The sequence below is a fragment of the Rhincodon typus genome, chromosome 9 (assembly GCF_021869965.1).
Source record: "Rhincodon typus isolate 14 chromosome 9, sRhiTyp1.1, whole genome shotgun sequence".
NCBI classification, from domain to species: domain Eukaryota; kingdom Metazoa; phylum Chordata; class Chondrichthyes; order Orectolobiformes; family Rhincodontidae; genus Rhincodon; species Rhincodon typus.
The window spans coordinates 4,537,897-4,559,428 of NC_063340.1; the positions used below are offsets into that span (position 1 = coordinate 4,537,897).

The 21,532-nt window shown below is 38.8% G+C and overlaps 1 protein-coding gene across 2 annotated transcripts in view; it reads left to right on the forward strand.

Moving 5' to 3' along the window:
• The window catches only part of kif16ba (kinesin family member 16Ba), a 116,864-nt gene that overhangs the window by 50,083 nt on the left and 45,249 nt on the right, over nt 1-21,532 (forward strand). For both annotated transcript variants that reach the window (XR_007262863.1, XM_020516096.2), the window contains exons 19-23: nt 2,104-3,507; nt 6,259-6,414; nt 10,548-10,659; nt 14,348-14,398; nt 20,004-20,126. Coding sequence is in view for 1 of the 2 variants with exons in the window: in XM_020516096.2 (XP_020371685.1) it covers nt 2,104-3,507; nt 6,259-6,414; nt 10,548-10,659; nt 14,348-14,398; nt 20,004-20,126 (1,846 nt within the window). In the remaining variant the exon portion in view is untranslated. The remainder of the gene's footprint in view (nt 1-2,103; nt 3,508-6,258; nt 6,415-10,547; nt 10,660-14,347; nt 14,399-20,003; nt 20,127-21,532) is intronic.

Here is a 21,532-nt window from a genome sequence, read left to right on the forward strand (position 1 = left end):
GCAATATAACTATTTCAAAATGTACATCATTAATTGGTTGTCATTTCTTTCAAAATCTAAATCATATTAACTGAAATGTTAATGTATTCTTCACTTCAGCTCAAGTTTCCCTCAAGACATGTCAAAACATTGAGCTACTTCATGAAAGACTGAAGTTGTTGATAAGCTACTACAGACAGTAAAAGGGTGAAACAAATTTGTTTTCAGGATATGGGTGATGCTCACACAACTGCATTTGTTGCCTCTTCCTAATTGCCCTGCAAAAATGATGGACCACTTTTGTAATTGTGTGTGGTTTACAAAAGCACATGAGAAGGATGCACCATCTGCTAAGTAAAGGATGGTGGGTAATTTAAAGACCATAAAATAGAGGAGCAGAATTAGGCCATTTGGCCCATCAATTCTGTTCTTCAATCATGGCTGATACGTTTCTCAGCCCATTCTCCTGCCTTCTCCCCATGCCGCTCGATCCTCTTACTAACCAAAAACCTATCTATCTCCATCTTAAATACACTCAATGATTTGGCTTCCACAGCCCTCTGCGGCAACGAGTTCCATTGATTCATCACAGTCTGACTGAAAGAAATTCCTCCTCGTCTCAGTTCTAAGTATATTGTAAGCTTCGATGAACCGCCTGGATGTGGAGAAGATGTTTCCAGTAGTAGGAGAGACTAAGACCTGAATGCACAGCCTGAGTAAAGAGACAACCGGTTAGAAAAGAAAAGATTTGCAAGACATGTAGATTGTGTGGTAGACCAGAAGATTGAAAATTTTAGAAACCAGGAAAGGGGGAAAAGATAGGAAGAGATTTGAGAATGAAAGAAAACAATAAAAATCATGAAACCAGACAGTAAAAGCTCCCACAAGTATGTGGAAAAGAGTAGGTAAAGTGTGTGTTGGCCCTTTAGAGGGTGAGACTCATGAAAAAATAATGGAAAATAAAGAAATGGCAGGTCCTTTAAACAAGTATTTTGTGACTGTCTTCATAGTTAAAAACAAAAAACATCCCAAGAAGATTGGAAAAAGAAATCATTTGTTATCACTAAAGAAAAAGTAACAGGCATGTTATTGAGATTTGAGGCTGATAAGTCTTCTGGACCTGATGACCTGCATTTTCGGATTTTAAAAGCGGTGGATGCAGAGATATTGGACATATTGATTGTAATCAACGTTCCCTGGAATTATTTTCTCTTGCTGATGCGTGGTCCTCTGAGATCTGTGCAATGCATTCCAGAAATGGAAGCTATTCATCAGCATGCTGATCAGTACAGCATGCAGCTTGGAGGAAACATGGTTTGTAATAATCCAAAATTCTCCTAGATTCTGGAAAAGCCCCAAAGGATTGGGAAACTACAAATACAGTACCACTGTTCAAGAAAGGACTGGGGTTGGGTGTCATAAAGCAGGAAACTATAAGCCAGTTAGCCTAATATCTGCCATAGGGATAATGCTAGAATCCACTATTACAGGACATTTAGAAAATTGTATTACAGTGAATTAACGTGAACATTATTTTTGGTCAAGTGATTTCCCTTAGACAACTATGTAACTGGAAATCCTAGTAAACTATGGATCAGTGGGCTATGTTAGGTTGCTGATGCAAAGAATGACATGAACACTGCTGAATGACCACCCCCTTTGCTGTAGCCATTCAGTGATTGTTTAGTTTTTCCTGCGTGGAAGCATCACTACTGGCCGGTGGCCACACACCATCCTAATTTGGAATTATATCCCTGTTGTTTCATTGGAACTACATTAAAATCCTAACTCTCCCCTGAACAGTACTGTGTGGGTCTACCTACACAATATACAGACTACAGGAGTTCAAGAAGGCACTTCCCTACCACCACCTCAAGGGCAGTTAAGGATGGGGAAGCGAATGCTGGCTGACTCCATGAACCTCCGACACACATCTGAAAGAAGCATTTTGATGTCTGAAAAAGGATTTACAGGAATTAAATTAGAAAATCTTGTTTTATATTATGATTAGTTTAAACACCAAGTTACTGAGCCCCTTAATTTTATTGGTTACAGTGTAAAATGTTGAATTTAGTAAAATTTCACTGTTTTAAAAACGTTTTTGTTTCAATGTACTTATTTTAGGAGACTGATAGAAGAAATGGAAGAGAAACAACAATCAGAAAAGTCAGAACTAGAGAGGTTGCAGCAGGAAGTGGAGACACAACGCAAAGAGACTGAAATTGTCAAACTTCGCATCCGGAAACAAGAAGAAAATCTGAAACGTCGAAACCTGGATATTGAAAGCAGACTTAAAGACTTAAAGGCTGAGAAGGAGAAATTTGAGGAAGAGCGGCAAAGAGAACAAGAAGAAATTGAGCTGCAAAAGAAAAAGCAGGAAGAAGAAATTTACCTAAGAGTTCAAAAAGAATTACAGATATTGCAGGAACTTCACGAGCAGGAGAATGCAGGTAAACTGGAAATTCTCAGAGAACTAGAGAAGCTCAAAAGAGAAAAGGATGAGCATAGCCAGAAGCTAGAATTAGAGAAGAGAAGACTTGAAGAAGAATCAAAGCATCAGCTGATTCTTGTCACTCGTCTCGGAGAGCAGGTCAGAGAGAAACAGGAAACTGTCCAAATGCTCAAACGAGGTGATGTGCAGAGCATGGATGAAGAAAAGAATATCCTCGAGGAAATTAGGGAAGTTCTCCTCAAAGCCAAAGAAGCTAGACCTGCTGGAGGTGACGAACCTAGATCTGCTGTTGAAGATGATGCTAGACCTGATGAAAGTGAGGAATCTGAAGATGTCCAGAGAGCAAAGGAAAGATACATGGATCTGAAAAAAATACAATTGGAAAAGTTCACAGCTTTGGAACACAGTGTCTCCTATCAAAAAAGCCTTCTGGAAAAGGAAATCACTCTTGACCGTGAAGCTGTTGAGCAGTTAAAGCGTGCACATCAGAAACCCGTAAATGGCAGTCTGGACAGTGGTGGAAGTCATGCTTTAGTTTCAATTGAGTTGCTCGAAGCAGCGGAGAAACAGAAAGAGGTTGAACAACGAATGGTGAATAAAGCACGGCAGCTAGATTATTTGATGGAAAACCATTTGCCTGCACTGTTGGAGGAAAAGCAGAGAGCTGTGGAAATTCTCGACCGAGGTATGCCTAGTTTGGATGTTGTACTTTATGAGACAGAGAAAGAAATTGAAGAAAAAAAGGAGCAGCTAGCACAGTACAGAGCCAGCACTGATCAACTTCAGCAGCTCCAACAAACGTACGAATTTACTGCTAATATAGCTCGACAAGAGGAAAAGGTTCGTATGATTGAGAAAGAGATTATTGAATCAAGAGAAAAGCAACAGAGAGAAGCATTGGAGCAAGCTGTAGCTAAAATAGAGAAGAGACACTCTGCTCTTCAGCGTCATTCTGCCATTGACTTGGAGATTGAGGAACAGAGACAAAAACTAGCAACGCTAAATGACTATGAAGAAGCAGATCTTCGAGACAGTCTGGAGGCAGAACATAAAGCCCTGGAACAAGACCGAGAAAGGTGATAGAGCTTTGAAAAAAAAAAAAGCATAAACTCTGAAAATCTGTAGTAGTAAGAATGTGTAATGTGAAGTCCCTGATCTGTGCATAGTTTTGCTGATCTTAGCTGGAATAGCAGCACCAGTGTTACTTTTGGTATTCCTGCCACAGGCTGGAAATCAGCCAGGGTTTCTGCTTATTGCTGGGTGACTCTTGCTGGAAAGTGTATGTGTGTGGGTATTGGGTGAAGTCGAGTTGAGATTCTGATGGGTCTTTTGTGCCTGTGATCTTATAACTTTGAGAGGCCCCCACCTATGTGGGGGAATACAAAGTGAAGCTATAGATAGATAGTAATAATGTGCAGACCCAAATATATCCAATGACAAATCTCTGGGCAGTAGGGAAAAATCCATCACAAGACTCCAAATACTCTTTATAATTCAATCCAGATTTTCAAAAGCTTCAAGTTTTCTTTCTGTTCTGATAACTATTGTCATATGTCAATGGGCTTTGTTCATTAAAATGTTGCATCCCTCCAATCGATTTAAAGATTTAACGTGATGGAGTTTCATCTTTGTTATCGACAGAGAAACGCCATCAGCAAATTCTTTTGTTGATACATCCTAAAGATATAGAGTAGGAGGCCTTTAACATTTTGAAGTTCTTCCCAAGTCAGGAATGCGCGTCAGGATTCAGGCATGCATCCTGATTTGTGAATTCATAAAGTTTTGACCTTTTGAAATAAATCTATCAGCTTTCCAATTTTGAGTAATAACCACAGCACTAAGTAATCTAGAACAAATGTCTAACAATACCCAAAGAATAAAACAATGTACCCAAATCCACTTGGCTCACAAATGTCCTTTCAGGGAAGGAAACTGCCATTATTACCTGGTCTAGCCTATATCTGAGCCCAGACCCACAACAATGTGGCAATACATGCTGGCCTAACCAGAAATACTGACATCCCGTTTCTTAAAAAAAAAATTACCTTCATTTCAGAAAAGCAGTCCTATCAATCTGCCATTTGCCATACTGAAATGGCTGTACTTGAAATGCATAGAAAACTCCCCTCAATCGAAAGTGCTTTAGTAACATAAAAATGGAAGCTTGTGGATCTAAACTTGGGACAATTAACTTTAATTTTTCTTACTATGTGTAATCAGTAATGTTTCTTCCTTTGTTCTGAACGTAGTCTGGAGACTAAATTCTTATTGGTGAAAGTGTTGTGTATCCCTTACAATCCAAAAGCACTTTTGTTTTAAAATGGCAAATATCTGGTTTGGTTATAACAGGATATATGGATCTAAAAGAACCCTTGGTCCTACAAGGCACCACATGTGTTATCCTTTGTGAAAACTGAAAAGCAGTTTGCCAAGATAAAGCCCAACTGTGAGCCAACAAATTAGTTTTTATTTTACATGTATTACATGAATGAAAATTAGTTTCTTATAGTAGGTTATAGACAAAAGGAGATGTATCACATTGTCTGTGCAAAGGCTCAATTTTAACACAGTTAGAATACAGTGTCATGGTTTAGAACTTATCCTCATTGCCTGTTAGGGTCCTCTTGCTCACTTTTTCTCGTAAGAGGGTGAATGCCAAATTTGTAAGTTTGCAACTTCAAAGGTTCTGTCCTCTGAGCAGTCCTACAAAGTAATTAGCCAGATCAAATTGTTTTTTGTTTCATGTGAAAACATGTTGTTTCCCAATGTTTTTCTTGACCAAAGTCTCCTCCAAAATTGCATGGAATAAAGTGTTAACCCTCTACTTGGGTGTGAAAAAGGAACCATTTAATAATTATGTTGTGAAATGCTTAGGATTGAACAATTTCCCTTCTTTGTTTTAAAAGCAGAAATTGCTGGAGGAACTCAGCAGGTCTGGCGTTATCTGTGAAGAGAAAGTAGAGTTAACATTTCAAATCCGTTGATCCCTCCGAGCTGATAGCTAGGAAAAGGTAGTATGTGTAGGTAAAAATGGGTTGTTTGCTGAAAGCAGCCCCTGTCATGAAAAGAGGTGGGTAAAGGACTTGTAAGGAGGTGTTCAGGCTCTAAAATTACTGAAGTTGATATAGAGCCCTGATGGCGCAATTTCAGATTATAAGGTCACCCTTTTAAAACTGACATGGAGGAATTTCTTTTGAGAGTAGTGAATCTTTGGTATTCTTTATTGCAGAGGGCTGTATCAGCTGGGTCATTTAAGTGTGTTCAAGGCTGATGTAGACAGATTTTTAATCAGTAAGGGAATTGAGGATCGTGGAGAAAAGACAAGGAAAGTGGAGTGGAAAATTATCAAATCAGCCATTATCATTGAATGGCATAGCAGGCTTGTTGGGCTGAATGGTCTACTTCTGCTCTTACATCTTATTGTTTTTAAAGCCGGTCAGGATCAAATCATTACACACATCAGTCATCTTTTGTTTTTCAGGTAAAATTGTTAATCTGAGGGCAGCTAGAAAATCTGGATTGAGATCGGATAAACTCCCTTTCGGCCAGATCTTGTCAGGCTTGCAAAACTGCTATGCCTTTGTCTCACTCGTTTTGAGTCCATATGCCAAAATGAAGGAGGCACTATCCAATGCCCCAGCTACACCTAGAGTTTTCTAACTGAAAATATTTCCATTAGTTTGAGGAGTTTTTTTTTCATTATTGTATGTGTTATTACCCTGTCTATATGTGCTTTTTGTTCTGTTAAACCGGAGTTTAATGTGGCTCAAAGCTGCATTGCTTCACACAGTCCTATGTGTATTTTTCATGTGTAATTTCTGCTGTAGGCTAGAACAAGAAATTCAGCAACTCAAGCGAAAAATTTGTGAAAATGATGTGGCCCTAAGGTTCTGTGGAGCTGGTGAAGAGAAATCATCCTACACCAGTTGCCCTGCTAGTCCTCAAAGATCTCCAGCAACAATGTCTCCAATTGCTGATGAGAGGTTTGTTTCCTGATGTCCATTTTAAAATGTGTTTTTACTTCGGGTACTGAATCAGATGGAATGACTATTTATAGCTCATTATACTGTTTCCCTCTGTTTCATTAAAGTGGATCAGAAAACACTAGTACAGCTTGGAAAATTAGTTCTCAAGCTTTCTTAGATACTTGAATTCAGTGAGCTGTACAGTAATCTTGCATATCTTATACTTTAACGTAGTTGTAGCCACAATCACTGTGTGGCTTATATCAATATGATTATTGTGTATCAGTATTGTTTGGTTAGTTGTAAAATACAAAATATTTCAATGATACTTTAATACCCATTTGCTTCCTTTTACCAGTTAAAACAATTGTTTAGGTATCAATATCAGTTTAATCTTGTCTTGCATCATGAAATCATCATTTTGAAAGTTGGGGGCCATTTGGAAAACAGTGACCATAATATGAACAGGTTCAGTGTAGGACGAGGAACAGAAAAAGCAAAGTCAAGCACAAAGGCAGTTAACTTAAAAGAAGACAGCACAAAACAGGATGCAGAGACACCTTGGCTCGAAGGGAAAGTTGCTGTCTAGAATGGTAATGAGAGGTTGATACTAAGAATTATAGAATCATTTGTAGTAGCTGTAGAACTGTTGAAAGTGCCATTTTAAAAGTCCCACAGCAGTGTACAAAACAGAGCAGGAGATTTCCCAGTGTTCAGATCGAAAAGATTCATACTTGTATTTATGTAGTGCCTTTCATGACCTCAAAACACTTTACAGCCAACAATGTATTTTGATTGGTATGGTCACTGTAATGTCAGAAGCATTTATTCCTCAACATTGCCATAAAAACAGATAACTAGGTATGGTGTTTGTCCACATGAACGACTTCACATGCAAATGCCTTTCTGTTAAAGGTAGAAATGCAAATAAATAAGGCAACAGTTGCTTGAAAATAAGAAAGTAAATGTTACATTCCAAGTAGCAGTGAAGAATAGTAGAACTTTGTGGTTGGTTGGTTCGCCGAGCTGGTTAGTTGTTCCGCAGACGTTTCATTACCCTGCTGGGTAACATCATCAGTGCAGCCTCCGATGAAGCGCTGTTGTGTTTTCCCGCCTGTTATTTAAACTCTGGAGTCCGTTGAGCTGGGTTGCTTCACTTCTGGTTTTCCTTCACAGTGGAGTGTAAATGGGGTCTAGCTCTGTGTTTATTGATGATTTATTCCAATAAACATAGAGCTAGACCCCATATACACTCCATTGTGAAGGAAAACCAGAAGTGAAGCAACACAGCTCAACGGACCCCAGAGTTTAAATAACATGCAGGAAAACACAACGACGCTTCATCGGAGGCTGCACTGATGATGTTACCCAGCAGGGTAATGAAACGTCTGCAGAACAATGAACTGGCTCAGCGAGCCAACCAACCACAACGTCCACAACCTGAGTTACAAATCTACTCTAAAACCTTACAGTAGAACTTTGTCTTAACACGTTTGAGCTTGTTATGTACAGAGGCTGAGATTTCAAAATGTTTGTCTGCTCCTATTAACAAGGAATATAAATGAATCCCCTGTTAATTCATTGTTACTAGATCAAAATCCTGGAATTATCTCCCTAACAGCATTTGTGGTCTACCCTACAGCACGTGGACTGCAGCAGTTCAAGAAAGCAACTCACCACTACCTTTTCAGCGGTAACTGGGAATCAGCAATAAATACTGGCTGAGCCAGTGAGACCCATGTCCCACCAGTGATTTCTTTTTGGTATCCAGAAGTGCTCTTACGTGCAACTGAGGTTTTTATTTCCATCACCAAATCACCTGTGGTATTCCCATGAGTGAATAAGTACCCACCACCTGAATACAATTCAGTACCCAGTTAGTTTACATTAAAGGCTTCTGACAAGTGTGGAATTAGACTTGTAGGCTCATGTGCAAAAGCCTGCCAGTGTAGGGCTGACTGACCATTGTGCTGTAAATCTTTTTGATCCTGTTTTAGAATGGTGCAGGTGTATGTGATTTGAGACCATTACCTCATAGTTCCTGGTTGTCAATCTGTATACTTTAACTTCAAATCTGTTGCAACCGACATTTATTCTAGCCTTTGTTTTTAAATCAGAAAGGAGCCCATTTGTTAGAAAATCTCCTTAAGAGAAGATACTTTATTAACAAGACGTAAAATGTGAAAACATTGGTGATCAAATTTTCAATAAAAATGATAGATGCTTGTTCATTGAATGTAAATTACAGTTTGAAGAGTAATTTAACTCCAATGGTACCATGTGTAATTCCTCAAAAACAATGTTATTCTAATTGTCTTAAAACCTCTCAATGGAGACACTGATGCTCAAGTGATACAGCTTCACCTTGATTTAAGAATGCTTTTGCTTCACATATTACTTGGACTTTCCCTACAGCAGGCAATAAATGGGCTCAGGCCTGCTTCTGTTAGTTTTTCCTGGAGTAAGTCACTTGAGGAGTGCTACTCTGCATCAAACATGATTGATCAGGATACCCTTCCAGTTTCCCACCTACCTTGGGTGATTTTTGGAAGGATTTGCAAGTTAATACACAACCTTTTTGTCTGTGTCATTAGTGCGACCTCTGTAGCCATCAAGTTCTGAATTGGAACTCAAACCTGGAGCTCCTGGTTCAAAGGCAGGGATGCTAACCACTGCATTCCAAGTATCCCATAAATTACATCTCACAATGTTCCTATAACTCTGAGACAGCATACTATTTGACTAGGCCTTAAGCAGTACCTGCACAAAGATATACTACTGCAGGCAAAAGGTGTGTTGATATGAGTTCAAATCCCATTGTTGTAGTTTGCGATTTTCACTTCACATTTTGTAATTTTAAAAGCTTGTTGTTGGTGAGCATGACCGTGAAACTTTATTTTAAAAAAAAATAAACCTTTTCAGCAGTCTGCTTTAATAGAAAAGAAAACCTGCCAACATTATCAGTACAGACTGCTCCACCCTCCAACGAGATTGACTTGTAGCAAACTATTCAGTTGTGTGAAACTGCTACTAAGGATAAAACAACTTGGCTGTGGGCTAGGCATTGAACCAGGATATAGGCACATACTTAGTTATTCTGCCAAAGTTCCTCAACATCTTTGCTTTCGAGGGTATTGTTCTATAAACTGGTTATGCAATATTGATGAGTTGGTGGCTCAGACCATAGGAGCAACATCTCATCTTACACAGATATACCATCTTCTTGGCAAGCAGACACAAAAAGTTCCTTTATTTTTATGCATGGGTTTTCATCTGGAAAGAACTTCTACACTACCACTTGTGAGCAATCTCCATGCTTTTTGGTGCAAAGCCCCCCACAGTTTGTCGGGAGCTTATTTCCCAGAGCTGCACTTACCAAACACTCAATCATTCTATTTTAATGCATTGCCCCCACATAATACTGGTGCACGTTCCACTTAGCTTCCGTGAGTTACGTAAAATTGACAGTATCTCAGGAACTGGCATTTCATTCTTCAGAGCAAAGTAAATACCATTCCTTCCTTCAGCATATCTCATGGCATTGCTTGCTACCTAACCATATTAAATCGGGGCCCCTTTCCTCAACAGCACATGTGTACTCCTTTCTCCATTATACCCCAAGGTACCTTAACATACTATAGTTGATACCTGGGATGGAGTTTTATCTTAATGTGGAATGATTGGACAGGCTGTGCCTGAATAAACGGGAGTCTAGAAGAGTGAGAGGTAATGTTGTCGGGACATAAGATTCTTGGAGGATTTGACAGTATGGTTGTTGAAAGGATCCTTCTCCCCCCTTGTTGGAAGAGGTTAGAGCTGCAGGACATCCCTTTTTAAACAATAAAGGGTGAGGATGTCAGCAATTTAGGACGGGTATGAGGAAGATTTTTTTTTCTGGAAGTTGAGTCTTTGTGGGTCTCTTCTCCAGTGAGCTTGAATGCTTCAAGGCAGAGGCAGATAGATGCTTGTCTCATAGAGGAGTTAAGGATGATGATGGAGAACAATGGAGTTGAGGATCAAAGTACATCAATCATGATCTTTTTGAATGGCATAGCAGGCTTAAGGACTGAATGGCCTCCTGCTGTTCTGAGTTTATGTTCTTCTGTTGAAATTACAAACGCTTCGTACTCACCCTTTTTTTACCTCATCAGGATAAATGCATATATTGAAGAAGAGGTTCAACGACGACTAGCAGAAAAAGTAAAATTACAAAATGAGCATGAAATAAACAATATGGTTGACCCCTCTCTTTCCACAGAACAGGTGGGTATGATGTTGTCAGCTTTAGTCGTGGAGCAAACTGTTGCAGTGCACTTTTTAAAATGCAGCCACTTCTAACAGCAATAAGCTTAAATTTGCAAGCCTTCTAGCATAAAACATGAGTGTGTTTTTGCATGTCTTGATTTCGGTGGTTGAACGTTAAATCATCTGTTATAAAACCATGTTTAAAATGGCACCTCAGTGAGTTGGTATCCTGAACATGCACCTCCTATGATATTGTAAGAAAATCAGCAGATAAATAAAATAAACAAAAGCAGAAATTGCTGGTGAAATTCAGCAGGTCTGGCAGCATCCGTAGAGAGAAAACAGAATTAACATGGAGTCCAATGACCACCTTCAGAACACTGGGTCACTGGATTCAACGGTAACTGTTTTCTCTTCACAAATGCTGCCACGCCTGCTGAATTTGAATTAATGTTTGAAGTCCAGTAACCCAGTGTTGTGAAGAAGGTCATTGGACTCCATGTTAACTCTGCTTTCTCTATACAGATGCTGCCGGACCTGAGTTTCTCCAGCAATTTTTTTTCTTTCAGATCTACAGCATCTGCAGTTCTTTTGTTTTATTATAGCAGATAGATGATACAGTATTTGATTTCTAAAAGTGCCAATAAGAATTTGCTGTTGATTTAAGTGAGTTTAAACAACACGTAGCAGATCCTGGGATCAAATTTCTTTTGGGATTCTGATCTCGGCAGTGTCATTATTGGGAGCACAGCCATTGCTCTTTGCATCCAAATAGACTAAGAAGGGGGATATTTACCACTTTCACTCTTCATTCTTGCTGGCACTGTGCAAGTTGTCATCTGGTGACAATAAAATAATGACTTTTGAAAGTTACAGCAAGTTGATTGGTCTCTGGAGTAGTCCAACAGTGAGAAGTGAACATCTTCAAGAGAAATGGCAAGAAAATCAGTGAAGAGAATTGGTGAGAAAGCAAGATTCCTTATAGATTTCAGGATGCAAAATAAAAATTGATGATCATTAAATATGCATATTTAGAGCCAGAAGCTATACATGATAAACCTGTCTCCTAAAATGGAATAGGAATCTATTTGTTACGCACTTTTTTAATCACCTGACGCGCACCCCAAACCCTGTCAACCACTATTTGTCTGCTTCTATGAGCGCAAATGAATTCACAATTAATGCCCAGTTCTTAAATATTATTGGATACCCAAATAACATATACAACTGGCAACATGTGTCCAACCAAGTAATCTCGGATTGTTATGAGATAACAAGGTGTAGAGCTGGATAAACACAGCAGGCCAGGCAGCATCGTAGGAGCAGGAAAGCTGACGTTTCGGGTCTGGACCCGTCTTCAGATTGTTTACCACTTCACTTCCACTGATATGTGGTTTTTCTTTGGTGCAGAATATTTTCTGTGCAGAATGTGGTACGGGTTTCTTTATTACAAGAAATGATTCCTGCTTTGTGACAGAAGCCCTAGCTCTTCAAGAAAAATATAAATTGGACCTGAAATAGGTCATTTGGCCCATTGAATTTGCTAAGCCATTTAATGAGGTTATGACTAATCTTTTACCTGATTCTACTGGTCTGCATTGTCTCCATGTCCCTTAATTCCCTTTATATTTAAAAAATTATCAAGCTCTGTCACAGTTCTCTGAAATAGAAAATTCTTGGTTTGAAACATTGAAAGTTTACGTATCCTTTCCGTCACTTATGGAGATGCAGAATGGTGGTTCAGGTGCATGGATTATTCCAGCAGCCGCTGCCGCCCAACACCCACCGGCTGCTCAGAAGTATTTCACAAATTCTGTTTGTAAAGAACAGCAGAGGAACTCTGTTTCTGTCTTCGCAGATGCCATTAGACCTGCAGAGCTTCTCCAGCAGTTTGATTTTATTTTCAGTTTCCAGCATCTGTAGTACCCTTACAACCACTGGACAGATGACTCTGCCCAGAGCTCAGTGGAAGTACAGTGTCCAATAATCCAGTGCTAATTGTTTTAAACAAAAAACAAAATTGCTGCAGAAGCTCAGCAGGTTTGGCAGCATCTGTGAAGAGGGTAGAGTTAACGTTTCAACTCCAATGACCCTTCTTCAGAATGGCATTCTGAGGAAGGGTCACTAAACTCAAACCTTAACTCCTTTTTTCCACAGATGCTGCCAAACCTGCTAAGTTTTTCAAGTTTGTTTTTGTCTTTTGATTTCCAGCATCTGCAGTCCTTAGTAATTCGTATTAAATTAAAACATTTAAACTAGCTTTAAATCAATTGTGTAATAATTTAAAATTGGTAAATGGGAAGCTGAAATGATTTGAAATCAGTCATGCACTATTTGATAAAATTATGTTATCAATATTGTTTGATTCCTTGTAATTTTCCCATTGTGTTTAAATAATACAAAAAAATGGTGATTTCAGTGTTTGCTTTCTGTTTATAATCTGGTTAATGAGTGCCTAAACCAGCATGGTGAGCCCATTAGAATCTGTTGCAATATTTGTATGTGAGCCATGGCTCTTCAACCTCCTAAAGGTATATGTCATGACAAAACTGTACTCTTGTCCCTCTTGGTGAAAGCTGAATCTGTTGTTGCAGTTGGGCACAATTTAAATGAGGTTTTAGGTCTCTGACTCAAAGTGAACAGAAAAATGTAAATTGTTTTTAAAATTGAAGGCCAAGCCATTATATGCAGTTTTCACATCAGTGCTTTGCAGCAAGCAATTTGTGTGACACTTGTCATAAACTGCCTAAATTCCAGTAGTTAACTGAATTATTAACTTGACAGGAAGATTTGTGGCAGCATTGAGTATTTCGTTCCTTTAAAGGATGATGATTGGGAACTTTTAATTTGCTTGAAATCAAATATTGTTCTGGGATACTTGGAAATTGAGCTCCACTTGCTGCTTTTCTGGACACTTGGGTATTTTGGAGGGAATGAAAGAGAGAGATTTAAAAAGGAAGTTACATTTTAAGGGAAAAAAGCCCAAAACATTTATTTTCAACATTAATTCTAGGTCCTGAAATGAACTGGAGAGATGGAACAAAAGCATGCAAAAGTGCATGAATGTATAACTTCTATATTCAGCTATATATGAATGATGTTATGAGAGCTGTTTATGATAACTACCAGTTTTAATTGTTTTCATTTATTAGAGTATCTAGAAGTGTTAACCTAAATGTTTAAAACAAGTTTGAGAACTAATGTCCACTTCTGTATCTAGAAATTAAATAGATGGACCAAAAACGCGGACTTGTTACTAATAGTTATGCAAGCTGCATGCTTTAAGGTTGCTATCTGATGTAAAGAAATTAATGCTGTGTTGATGTTGTAGTCTGATATTTTTAATAATTTGGTGACAGATTTGCATGTTTTGCATTTAATGTTAGTGCTGATGGAAAGATAAAAATCCATTCCAAAAGAATAGTTTGAATTTTATTTGCTGCCACAGCTGAAGACTTGTCCACAAAACTCATATGCTAGTCTATAATAAGCTCTTTGTCCTTGTAACAAGCTTCATGAATTGTGCCCCTGGGTTGGATTCTTAAATGAGACAGCAGATCATTAGATAATGATGGCTATTGAACTGCAGCAATAATAGTGACAGAACTTTTCGACAGATCTGCTCTTGTTTAACAGTCTAATGGGCTTTGTAAAAGCAAATGCTATTTAAGAAAGAATTGAAATAATACTTTGGGCCCTTTTTCAGGAAAATGAAAATCTCCGAAATAATGTGAACCAACGCAAATTGAAGTACAAGGTAGTTTTTCATTGTTTTCTGTCTTGAATTGCTACTTCTTTTTTCACCAGTGTAAAACTCATGTACTATTTTAGGAGGAAGGAAGTCTTTTCAAGCCCTTACTAATTGGATCCAGCAGTTTAATTTGCATTTCAATTTGCGACTAATAGGGGTTATCCAATATCAGCAATTTGAGTGGGTGTATGTCTATATCAATGGTAAATCTGTTAACTTAGTATCATTTGTATGGCATTGTCTGCAACAATAGATCTGAAGCATTCAGCAAAACTGCATGAAAAGTGACTGAAGTACGTGTGAACTCTGGCAAAACTGAAGCTTTCTTATTAAGATTACACTTTTAAAACTCTCTTTAAAAAATGTTTTATTGCATCCATTAGTGTACGTTCATTTCCCATGCTTGATTTTTGTCCCGTAGCTGGGTGTCGAGTGACAGAATGTTTAGGTGCATTACAGGTTGAGTCCTAATCTCCTAACTTGATAGACCAGAAGTGATAAGTGATTACAGTGATATTTTTCATTGTTGGCTCAACAGTACATTGTGGATAACTGCAGGTATTGGTTTGACTGAAATGGAATGCAAAAACTTGTGTATTAAAACTTGAGCATTATTTTGTGTGTACAATGAACAAAACAGTAATCAATTATACACTTGTCACATTATTATAATTAATTTATTCTTGCCATTTCAGAAAGCTCATTTTAAAGGTGATAGATGTGGTGCTGGATTTTACTCTTGTCTCGTTGGTGGGTTTGAAGACGGGAGCACTAAAATTAGCAGCTGACCTGCTCTGCTGCCTACATGTTTCCCACTCCCTACCGCCTCTTCACCCCCAAGTTTAGAATCTAGAATCATATAATAGAGAGGAAAAAAGCCCTTTGGCGCATCTAGTTAGTACTGCCAAAGCTAAACTAAATCCGCCTGTTAGTCCAAACTTTCAGCAGTTGGCCCGTAGCGTTGAATGCTGTAATATTTCAAGTGCTCATCTAAGTATCGTTTTAAAGGTTGAGAGATTACCCACCTCAACTACCCTCCCAGACTGTGCATTCCAGATTCCCACCACCCTATGGGTGGGGGAAAAAAAGCTTTCCTTAGATTCCTTCTAAACCTCTTGCATTTCACTTTAAAATTATGCCCTCTTGTTATTGACCCTCCGTCTAAGGGGAACAGCTGCTTTCTACTCACCCCGTTCATGCCCCTCAATCCTATACACTTCTATCGGGATCCCCTCTGCTCCAAAGAAAACGACCCGAGCTTATCCAGCCTCTCTTCACAGCTAAACTACTCCATCCCAGGCAACATCTGACTGAATTTCCTCTGCACCCCCTCCAGTGCAATCCCATCCTCCTCCTAGCGCAGAGACTAGAACTGCACACAATACTACAGCTGTGGCGTAACCAAAGCCATATACAGCTCCAGTATAATTCTCCTCTTTGTAATCTATGCCATGACTGATAAAAGCAAGTGTCCTATATGTGGCTTTAATTACCCTATTAACTTGTCTTGCTATCTACAGCGATTTATGGACAGACACCCCAAGGTCCCTCTTTCTCTGAGCTACCTTGTGTCCTGTCATTAAGTGAGTCTTGTTACTTTTTCCAGAGTGTATCACCTTGTACTTGCCAGAGTTAATTGTTGAGGAAGTCATCGGGTGGTTTACCTGTCCTGGTGTTAAGTAAGTTGGGCGGCAGTGCCAGCTCCCACGCAAAAGAAAAATCTTATTTTCTGATCATGATTTGGTAATATGTACATTCTGGTTACTATCAGCAATGGAAAAAAATGATGTCTGTCAGGAACTAAACATGAAATATCAAATTTAATGTTGGCAGAGATTTTTTACAAAGCTGCAAGCCAACTTTGCTGAAATTAGGATATTTCTCATGCGCGTCCTTTAAGGGCTATTGCGTTTTCTTTGCTAACACACAGACAACGTATCCACCAGTGATCCAAACTTAGATGATATCCTTTCAATTTTCCACAAATCTGAACCCACCCCCCAAACAATGCCCACAAGCACGCACACAGTCCTAGACATCTGGCCCAGAATGGCTTATTCAGGATTCCTTATAGAGCTGCCAAAATCAAAACTTTTGCCCTAGTTTTACCAAACCTCAAAGCATCCATTGTTCTGCAAAGGAACAGTTCCAACTACGTTGCAGCCAAAATACCAGGCAAGCCCCAATGCATCTCTAACTCCTGCCACCTTTCTAGCATTGCTGAATTTTATTAGCTAGTTCATATTATGTTTTTATTATTTCTTAATGTTAAAATGGTAAAAGATGAAAAGAAATTTATGGTCACTTATGTAAATAAGTATATTTCTTAGGATTCAATCCCCGGATGTTAATTTGTTCAAAAAAAGAGCATTTAATGATAATTAAATGTGACTGCTGTTTCAAAGAGACCAGTTTAATTGCAGTATATACTCTCCATTGTGTTTTAAATGCATGCCATTTATATTGACAAGAGATGGGCATGTTGGAATTGGAAATCCATCAGTAAGGAGCATTGTCCTTCTGATGTGACGCATAATGGTCCTCTGTTAGATCTTGCTCATCGTTTGGATGTCAAACAAATGAGTATATATCTTTAGGTGTCAAGACCTTAGTTAAATTGGTGGGACTGATAGATTCAGGCTGCCAATTGCAGCACACTCGCGTTATCAGGCTGGTCAGTGAATTAAAATGCATCTTCAATAAATGCAGATATGCAGAAATGTCATTGTTAATGAGGGAACTGAGTTTTGTGAGGATTTTGCAACAAAAGTAACCTTGAATCCAAATTTCCAGTGCACAGATCAATATTCCTTTTTTGCACAGCCTACCTTTGTATTTATGATATCAATCAGCCAGTCCTGTGCCCTTGTGACAGTAACGTTTTTCGACAAAATTAGATTTGAGATTTCCAGTAATGAGTGAGTGCTTTTACATTCCTAAAGGTTTAGTTTCCGTGAATGAATGTGCAAAGATGAGTACAGTTTCCTAAAGATCTTTGCCAGCTTTGATATTTTCACTGTACAAATATTTCTAGAGTCCTCCCACTATGGCAGGCTGAAGGCTCATCTTGGAAGGAAAGATGCATGAGAAGCGCTGGCATACAATGCCAACTGAAAACTAGTCCATGACCTGCTTGCATTCTGTTTTGTCTCGCTATCTGCTGAAAATTAATATCAAGCATTTAATAAGTGCTCCCTCTCTGCAATAGAAACCCACAGCTATTTCCTGACAAATTAATGTTTTTAAGTCGAGGAAATCCTAGGATCGGGAGATAACTATTTTGCCTTGTGAGCCTGTTCTGCTAAGTTTAGATCATACAAGTTATGTGCCTTAATGTAGTTCAGCTATCATTTTTAATATCCTCATTGAACAGAAATCTTCTTACTTTCAGTTTGAAAGTTGCAATCCACAGCATTTCGAAAAAATAAATTGTAGAACTGTCTTTGTGAAAAGAATGCTTTTGAAATGCCTGCTTTTCGGATTATGCACAATTGTTTTTAATTGCCTCGCAAGAGGAGGTTATTTATTTGCAAATGCGTATTGAATTTCTTTATCGGTTCAGAAACAACTATCAGATTCTCCAAAATCAAAAAAATAGAAACCATGCCCCGGTCTCATCTTTCTGAAAACTGAATGTAGTGCTCCACTCCAGGTGAGATCTGAACAAGGTTCTGGACAACAGAACGTTTATTTCAGTTATGAATTCAAACTCCCATTGATTTAAAGGCTGATGTTCCATTATTACTTTTGGTTAGTTTTGCATCTGTACACTAGCTTTCAGTTCCTTGTGTACATGGGCACCCAAGTCTCTCTGCTTCTGCATGGCTTCTAGTCTCTCAAAATTTAAAAACAAACACCCTGGTTTTACTTTCTCAGATCCAGAGTGGTTGAGCTCGTAAATCAAACAAAAACTTGAGCATCTTGGATTGCCAGTAAAATATTCATGGGCACAAATTCCCTTAAAATAGGAAAAGGGTCAAAGCCAGGTACCATGGGTAAATAGGAAATTGGGCCAAACTTGAAATGGAACAACACTAGTGCAGATAATGAGCAAAAATCAAAGCAAATGTAAAGAATGTATAAGAATAATTTCATAAAAGAAAATTAGAAAGGCTTCAAGGATAACAGCCAATTAGCATTAAAAATGTTTAAAAATCTTCTGCAACCACGTTATAAGCAGACAGCAGAGTTGCTAGTAAAGCCATTAAATGTTGAAAGGCAGAGATGGTAGAGAAGAAATGCCTTTTTTTTTTAAACCAAGCAGGTGCATATTGGTATAACAGCCACAAAGGGCGAGGAGAGCACTTTTTGGAAGTTGTTATTCACAATAAGTGGTATGGAATAAGTTATTCAGACTTAAAATAGATCAGTTACCCGTTCCTGACTTGTGTGATCCACACTTGTTTCCCTCCTCACACCCCCTCATTATCTGTTTTGCTTCGTTCTTAATTTTAGATTTACAGACTGAAGTGAGGAACTTATAAGGATCTCTAGATGTTTGTTAATGTTTTCTAGCTCGAGTGCTGTGCACTAGTGCAATTAGGCTGCCTACAGCCACTGGCATTTGAAAATGCAATCAATCACTGAGAACCAAGGGACGGAACTTTGCTGTAGCTCTTAAATTAAAAAGAGTTTAAAATAAATTACTTATGCCATACATCAGTTCTGTTGGCGGCTGTTACTTTGTGTACTAGTTTGTCAGTTATGGTTATACTTGAAATTTTAAGGGAATGCTGCTATTTTCAAACCTCTTTAACTGTTGTGCTTTGTTTTCCAAGAAGTTTAGAATCAGGAATTATATCCAAAAAAAAAGCTTTTATTTTGAGCAGTTATTTTGGAATACTGTGTTCAATTCTGATCTCCCTGCTGCAGGAAAGTTGCTAAACTTGAGAGGGTGTGAAAAGATTTACAAGGATGTTGGCAGGGTTGGAGGGTTTGAGCTATAGGGAGGGGTTGAATAGGCTGGAGCTATTTTCCCTGGAGTGTCAAAGGCTGAGGGGTGACTTTTATAGAGGTTTATAAAAACCTGAGGGGCTTGGATAGGGTGAATAGGCAAGGCCTTTTCCCCAGAATAGGGGAGTCCAAAACTAGACAGCATAGGTTTAAGTTAAAAGGGGAAATATATAAAAGAGACCTAAAGGGGCAACTGCTTCACGCATGGTGCATGCATGGAATAAGCTGCCAAAGAAAGTAATGGAGGTAGGTACAATTACAACATTTAAAAGGCATCTGGATGGATACGTGAATAGGTAGGGTTTAGAGGGATACAAGTCAAATGCTGGCAAATGGGATTGGACTAATTTAGAATATTTGGTTGGCATGGATCAGTTGGACCTAAGGATCGGTTTCCGTGCCGTACATCTGTGAATCTTGAGTTACCCTTGCACTTATAAATTGCAATCAAAGTTTTGTAAGTACTTTTGTTATAACAAGAACTTAATATTTCTTTGTCAAGGTTGTCATCTTTTGTATTACTGAATTGTGCCATTCCTCCTGTTTTAATGTTCACTCCTGTATTATTTATTTTGGTGCTTAGTATTTCTTAACAGTCATGTTCACAGCATTAGTTCATTATTTTCTTACTGACATAAAATTTCTCTTGCTTTGGTAGCACTTGTTTTCTAGAATGCAGGAGGCTGATCCAGAGAGTCTAAAGGATCCTATTAAAATTAGTATTCCCCGTTATGTCTTGCGTGGACAAGGAAAAGATGAACACTATGAGTACGAAGTGAAGGTGAGTGTTTTTAAACCTTTCTAATGTAAATATGGCAATTTAAATGTCTTTCATTTCTAAATTCTAAAATCCCCAAGAGAGAAAATTAATTTTCACACAGCAATTGTACTTTTATGAGCACATACCAAATATTCAGTTTTACCATAAGTTAGGCAAGACTTTTTGAATATCAGAGTATCCATTCTGATGTGTGGTCATTATTAACCTGTGATTTATGATGAGTGTGATTAACATTAGAAGTACTCTGAAGGTGATTTTATGTTGATAGAGAGCCTTTGATGGCAGGCATAAAATATCACTGCCAGTGTCACACTTCAAGGTAATGACACAGTCTCCAAAATCTGACATTTTCATCTGTCTCCTTGAACTGAAAGTGCAGAGACTTTCAGCAAAGGATTTGAGAGGTTCCAGCCTTGATTAGAAGTGACGGCTACAAGAAAGGAAAGTAGAGAGCAAAACAGTCATGCACCTCCCGAGAGGCACTCCGAAAATCATCCTATCGTGGAAATGTATTACGACTTCAGCATAACTCAGTCCTAATTCAACAGGGATAGATCACAGGAAAAGTTAAGAATAACTTAATCAGTAGGTGGATCAGGAGTGTGGTCAAATACAAGTATATTTTTGCTTCCAAAACTACGATGTAAATATATTATTATTCTGTGGTGATGGTGCATTGCCACCAACATCTCAGTAAAGAACATTGAAGCTCCTTTGTCTTGCACTCATTGGGACAATTTGCAAAAATACCAATTCAAGGGGAAAATGAACACTTGTACTGCATGACAGGCAAGCAGTGACTGTTTGACAGGTGGACTGTGTTAGCAGCATTGCTATGGAGAATGCACCCATTAGTGGTAATTGACAGTTAACTGCCAAGATTTGTTTAAACTCTAAACCATGCAGGCTGACTGTGGTCTGGGCATTGCCCTAGGAAACGAACTAGTGAACGGTGGTCACATATTTTGCTGAACTGAAACAGATGCAGTTTGTGTACATGAAATAGTAGGAACTGCAGATGCTGGAGAATCTGAGATAACAAGGTGTAGAGCTGGATGAACACAGCAGGCCAAGCAGCATCATAGGAGCAGGAAGGCTGACGTTTCGGGCCTAGACCCTTCTTCAGAAATGGGGGAGGGGAAGGGGATTCTGAAATAAATAGGGAGAGAGGGGGAGGCGGATAGAAGAGAAGATAGGTGGAGAGGAGACAGACAGGTCAAAGAGGCGGGGATGGAGCCAGTAAAGGTGAGTGTAGGTGGGGAAATAGGGAGGAGATAGGTCAGTCCAGGGAGGACGGACAGGTCAAGGGGGCGGGATGAGGTTAGTAGGTAGGAGATGGGGGTGGGGCTTGAGGTGGGAGGAGGGGATAGGTGGGAGGAAGGACAGGTTAGGGAGGCGGGGACAAG